This window comes from Macadamia integrifolia, chromosome 14 (genome assembly GCF_013358625.1).
Source record: "Macadamia integrifolia cultivar HAES 741 chromosome 14, SCU_Mint_v3, whole genome shotgun sequence".
NCBI lineage: Eukaryota > Viridiplantae > Streptophyta > Magnoliopsida > Proteales > Proteaceae > Macadamia > Macadamia integrifolia.
The window spans coordinates 22,258,766-22,265,000 of NC_056570.1; the positions used below are offsets into that span (position 1 = coordinate 22,258,766).

The 6,235-nt window shown below is 38.2% G+C and overlaps 3 protein-coding genes across 3 annotated transcripts in view; 1 reads left to right on the forward strand and 2 right to left on the reverse strand.

Annotated features, from left to right (window-relative positions):
- The first annotated feature begins 300 nt into the window (after positions 1–300).
- LOC122061712 (berberine bridge enzyme-like 27) lies at positions 301–1,931 on the forward strand. Its single transcript, XM_042625129.1, has one exon. The coding sequence runs from the start codon at positions 328–330 to the stop codon at positions 1,903–1,905; it is 1,578 nt and encodes a 525-aa protein (XP_042481063.1). The 5' UTR covers positions 301–327; the 3' UTR covers positions 1,906–1,931.
- A 444-nt stretch (positions 1,932–2,375) lies between these two features.
- LOC122061715 (TIR-only protein-like) lies at positions 2,376–3,605 on the reverse strand. The gene is made up of 3 exons (XM_042625132.1): positions 3,453–3,605; positions 2,875–3,345; positions 2,376–2,776 (listed from the first exon to the last, which is right to left on the reverse strand). Exons 1-3 carry the CDS (start codon positions 3,587–3,589, stop codon positions 2,677–2,679), a joined length of 708 nt encoding a protein of 235 aa, XP_042481066.1. The 5' UTR covers positions 3,590–3,605; the 3' UTR covers positions 2,376–2,676.
- A 2,020-nt stretch (positions 3,606–5,625) lies between these two features.
- The window catches only part of LOC122061714 (transcription initiation factor IIF subunit alpha-like), a 24,643-nt gene continuing 24,033 nt past the window's right edge, over positions 5,626–6,235 (reverse strand). The window contains exons 6-7 of the mRNA XM_042625130.1: positions 6,140–6,214; positions 5,626–6,033 (exon numbers count right to left, since the gene is read on the reverse strand). Coding sequence (XP_042481064.1) covers positions 5,683–6,033; positions 6,140–6,214 — 426 coding nt within the window. The 3' untranslated portion in view covers positions 5,626–5,682. The remainder of the gene's footprint in view (positions 6,034–6,139; positions 6,215–6,235) is intronic.

Here is a 6,235-nt window from a genome sequence, read left to right on the forward strand (position 1 = left end):
ACATGGCATCCTTAAACCGTAAGACCAATTTAAATCATCTGCTCGTACGATCAGATGATCCGCTATCTTTGTGGACAACTTTTGTTAAGTATGAAGAGGGATGATTTGTGGAACAAATTTTACGTACGAGAGAGAGAGATTTTATATCAATTCCCACGAGATTCACGTTGGTTCAAGTGAAATATCACCAAGTGGCTTCCCTTGCCTTGCCTTGCCTTGCCTTGCCGTAGGGTTAGAGGCTACAAATAAGCAAACAAATACCCCTTGTAAGGACAGAAACAAGTAGACCTTCACAGCGAAAGAAAAGAAAGAAAAGAAAGAAAAAAAATGGCCGCTTCAAGTTCAAGCTCTCCATTGCTGTTTCTGATAGCATTCCTACTGTTCAAAGTTTCACGGGCAGAGTCACATTCTGTCCATGAGAACTTTCTGCAATGCTTTATCTCTCAATCCTTCATTCCAATCTCCCAAGTGCTCTACACTCCAAGCAACTCTTCCTACTCATCTATACTGAAGTCTACAGCACAAAACCCTCGATTCTTGACACCCACAACCCCAAAACCACAGCTTATTGTTACTCCATTGACTGAATCTCATGTCCAAGTGGTTGTTTCTTGCTCTAGAAAATATGGGTTGCAGATTAGAACTCGAAGTGGTGGCCATGACTATGAGGGTCTCTCTTACGTATCTAATGTCCCATTTGTCCTTGTTGACTTGGTTAATTTTCGATCAGTAAGTGTTAATGTTGAGGATAATAGTGTATGGGTTCAATCTGGTGCGACCCTAGGTGAAGTTTACTATAGAATTGCAGAGAAAAGTAGAACCTTTGCTATTCCGGCGGGTCTTTGCCCTACTGTAGGTGTGGGTGGGCACATCAGTGGAGGTGGGTATGGTACTATAATGAGAAAATATGGCCTTGCAGCTGATAATGTGATTGATGCTCAGATGGTGGATGCTAATGGCAGATTTCTGAACAAAGCATCAATGGGAGAGGATCTGTTTTGGGCCATAAGAGGTGGGGGAGGAGCCAGCTTTGGGATCATTCTTTCTTGGAAGATCAAGTTGGTTCCTGTTCCACCTATTGTGACTGTTTTCAGGTTAAACAAGACCTTAGAAGAAGAAGCAATCAAGCTTCTCCATAGGTGGCAATTTGTTGCCCCTAAGATCCATGAAGATCTATTCCTGAGAGGTGTCCTAGATGCTCCAAGGAGTCAAAGTGGTGAAAGGAAAGCAACAGCTTTATTTGATTCCTTGTTCCTTGGCAGTGCTGAAGAACTTCTTCCATTAATGGAAGAGGGTTTCCCTGAATTGGGTTTGGAGCTCAAGGACTGTATCCAAATGAGTTGGATCGAATCGACCCTTTATTTTTACTGGTTCCCTCTTGGGGAATCTTTGGATGTCTTGCTGAAGAGGACCCGAAATGCGCGCTTTTTCAAAGGTAAATCCGATTTTGTGAAAAAACCCATTCCAGAAATTGGATTGGAAGGTTTGTGGAAGAGGCTTCTTGATGACATAGATGCAGCTCAGGTAATCTTCACTCCTTATGGTGGAAGGATGAGTAAGGTTTCAGAATCTGAACTTCCTTTCCCACACAGAGAAGGGACTTTAAATATGATTCACTACTTGGCTGCCTGGGATGAACAAGGGATTGCAGCATCCAACAAGCATATTAGTTGGATAAGAAGGCTGTATAGCTACATGGCTCCCTATGTTTCCCAGTTCCCAAGGGTTGCATATGTTAACTATAGGGATCTTGACTTGGGGATCAATCAAAATGGTCCTACAAGCTATAAGGAAGCCAAGGTTTGGGGTCCCAAGTATTTCAAGAGAAACTTTGAAAGATTAGTACATGTGAAGACCAAGGTCGACCCAACTAATTTCTTTAGGAATGAGCAAAGCATTCCTTAAATATGATTCACTACGTATATAAATAATTTGATTACATATACGTAGTAAGTTTAACTCATTCAATGTAAAGTTTACATACATAGCAAATAAAAAAATTAGAAAACATAAGAAAACTATTTGAAACAAATACATGGTTTCGATTTTAATATATGAAACCGTTTATTAAATGATTCGATTTTGTTTTACCTAAAAAATTTGTACTGAATCAAATCAAACCAATAACACCGAAACCAAACCAATTCATACCATTACTTTTTGAGTCTTTGAGACGGGTAAGGAAGCCTTGATTTGGAGGAGAAATCATCGGCTCAGAAAGTAAAGCCAAATACTGCAAGGAGCACTCGAGTTAGTCTGAAAACTATGGGCAAAAGAAAAGGCATGATTCACTGTTGAGAGGTAATTGTGCGTGTAATTTCTTTTTTACCCTCTTTAACTCAAGAAATTTTAATCATTTAAAACATTTGATATTCTTTTAATGTGAAATTACTTTATTTACCCTTATATAAAAAGTCGAAGTCAAAACAGTGATAATGAGGGGTATTACACACCCAATTTTTTTTTTTTTTTCTAAGAACGGTTATTCTGGACTAGTTATGTGGGACCATATTGATCCCACAACTACATGAACCCATAATCACATGGATAATATCATACACATTATTACATAACAATATCTCTCTTATCTCCTTTCTCATCAATTTCTTTTTCTTTTCAGTAAACACAGGGATCCCTCTCTGTAAACCAAAATTTTAACACCAGAATGGTCTGTTTCTACTCATCATGCTGGTAACTTTTTCTTCCTGTCGCTTCCAATTCCATCAAGACTTCTACCACCCTATCCGAAACTCTTTTGATCAGATCGGACCAATCCCTGGAAGACCCATTGAAGAAACAGTAATTATCTCAAGCAATTAACCATTAGCTTTAAAACTTTGAAAAAAAAAAATTATATGTTATTTAATTACATACCCTTTGGACGAATCAAACGAGATGCCGACCCTGTCCTTGGCCAGTTCAAGTGCCAATCCAAACCTACGAAGCTGCTTGGCCGGAAATCTTCCATTGTCCACAAGCACAAGGTCAGAGGTCTTGATATCATAGAAAATGGGAATGATTTTCTTCTCGCATTCCATCATCAGAGCCAATTCATGGAGGCAGTTGTGAGAAGTGCAATAATTTGGAGAGAAGATGGCCACCCCAACCTTACAGTCTCTTATAGCAGTTTCAATGACCTCCTTAAGCTCTTCGCCAGGCTTCATGCTCTTATAATCTAAAAAGGGATTGAGTTTTAGGTAGACGAAACGGTCGTAAAGCATGGCAGCGACATTGCGCTTCGTGTCCATCCCACGGTGGTTTATGAAGACGTCAAAGGAAGGAGGAGACCTGCAAGCAGTAGTTATCCTTCTGGAGAAGAAGACTGTTTGCTTTTGTCTGCTATTGCTGTACAAGCAGAGAGTGAATATAACAGATTAGATCATATATAAAACATACGTGGCAGAGAATACATTTAGATTAGATCATAAATAAGAGAGAGAGATATTACAAACCTAAATGAATTAGCAGAAACAACCGAAGAGAAAGCTTCTTTACAACAAAAACTCATTTTTTTGAAGCAGAAAGGCCGCCTCTCTCTGTCTCTCTCTCTCGAAGAATTAACAAATCCCATACTGATTCTGGAATTCATATAATTCCTCTATATATTTTGGTCTCCACTGTGGATCCAGTGGGCCCTCCTTACTGCCACAAAATTCAAACCTACCGTGTCCGACTCTTCTTTCCCTTCCCGTCAATTCTAATTCTACTACACTACTTATTGAGCTTTAATAAACTAAACTTATTGAGCATGTCGGATGATGAGATTCCATTGATATATAATGCCAATTTCAATAAACTTAACTTATTGTGAGTTCTTACTGTTCATATGCATGCATGATGAAATATGCACGGATGATGAGATTCCATTGATAGAGTCAACTCCAAATTTTGAAAGGGGGAGAGCTTAACATAACAAAGCTGAGAAGTCACAGAAGAAAGGAGGGAGCTTAACATAACAAAGCTCTGCTTGAATTCACTCACACAGATTAGAGAATGCAGCATTTTTAGTTGACTTTAGTGGCAGGAGTGAGGTCACATGGAAAGAGACCACCTATGCTTCAATTTTTAGATCCATCATTATTGAAGGTGTTTTTTTTTTAATTCGAAACTCAAAACAAGAGTAGTTCAATCTTATATTAGTCTAACATTGAGGAAGAACTAATTTGGCTTGTATCTAGCCTTGTGGCTGTCTTCTCTCCTTTTATATATTTTTCTCCATCCAAAAAATTAAAAATAAAAAACATTTGAGGAAGAAAAATGTTACGTGTCACTAAACTTAACTTATTGTGAGTTCTTACTGTTCATATGCATGCATGATGAAATATGCACGGATGATGAGATTCCATTGATAGAGTCAACTCCAAATTTTGAAAGGGGGAGAGCTTAACATAACAAAGCTGAGAAGTCACAAAAGAAAGGGGGGAGCTTAACATAACAAAGCTCTGCTTGAATTCACTCACACAGATTAGAGAATGCAGCATTTTTAGTTGACTTTAGTGGCAGGAGTGAGGTCACATGGAAAGAGACCACCTATGCTTCAATTTTTAGATCCATCATTATTGAAGGTGTTTTTTTTTTTAATTCGAAACTCAAAACAAGAGTAGTTCCATCTTATATTAGTCTAACAGTGAGGAAGAACTAATTTGGCTTGTATCTAGCCTTGTGGCTGTCTTCTCTCCTTTAATATATTTTTCTCCATCCAAAAAATTAAAAATAAAAAACATTTGAGGAAGAAAAATGTTACGTGTCACTTGGAGTGCCTATTTTTATTCAATTAAGTTGGTATGATTAGGGAGTAGTAGTACGTGTTACTAGTAGTTTCCTATTTTTATTCAATTAAGTTTGGGTGGTTAGGGAGTAGAATGAAATAAGAGTCCACGTAAGTGGTGAGACCTATTCTTTAGGAAAGACCTAGTCTTTAGGAGTTGCAATTCTGATTTTGTTATTTAACAATCGTTGCTATCAATTAGGAAGTGGGTAGTCGACCGTTGTGAGTCGACCGTTGTATGAGTCATTATATATGGCTAGGGAGAGGAGATATTAATGAATTGATTTGGAGGTTGGTTTTCCCTCGAAGAAACCAGAACGTGTATCTTTCCATCTTTCACAATAGGTAGACGCAAGAACAAGGATCGATCCCGAGAGCTTACCTACTTGACTCAGGAGTCTATCCGAGGAAGTTTAGGTTCATCCGTACGATTCACCCGTTCCCACGCTCGTGAACATAACAAAAAATGACGAGGCATCACAGTTAATAGAGAACTCAAAGTTGGAATCACTCTACCTTAGAGGCATATCAACATAATGCTCTGGAAGGCTGATAACAAACTGATACAGAAACAGGAGGCTAATAACGATATCAATCCTCCAAGAGGCACATCACTTTGAAATTCACCCTTATACATATATACAAAATTGACAAACCTTAAGAAATAAATAGTAGAAGACTAAACTCTATGTTGAAAGTATAAAGAAGTAGGACACTCTACTTCAAATAGAGAGATTTAAAAGTCCCATCACAAGCGTGTGTTTCATCTTCACAAGGACAAAACACCACCAACTGAATTGCAAATCAAAATCCCAAAAAGAAAAAAAAAATTCCAACAAAAACTTATTGTAGATATATGGTCACAAGGAGTTTGATGTAGTAAAAAAATTTCTTTGTATGTGAGGAATCAAATTTTACAGATAATAGCATGTTTCCAACAAAATTAAATTTTCAATTGGCAAAGATTGTTTCAACAATGGCACTGTTGAATTGTGTCTACACAGGAATTGTAATCGTGTAGTAAAGAACATGAAGACAGAAAGGTAATGGCATACCTCCTGTGATTTTAGTCTTGCTATAAACTTAGCAACAAGATCCCGCATTGTAACTGGTCCCATTTCCAGCAATACATCCCTGACTTCATCCTCAGTAACAGGGCCAGTCGCTAGTCTTGGTCCAGCTTTGGCAGATGAAGCTGAAATTTTTGGAGATGCACTACTCTTGGGAGTGGACAATCGCTCATCCTTTACAGATGGTTTTGACTCCTGAGCCAAAAGAAGAATGTAATGTACAGTCACTTAAAAAATGGCAAGCACTGTAAGTTTCATCCCTGAACATATCGAGTTTAGCCATCCAAAAGAAGTAACTTACATTATCAAATCTCACTTTCACAGCAGGTGGTCCAGTCACAACCTCTGCATCATCCCCACCTGATTTCCTTTTTATCTTACTTGACTTTGATGAAGA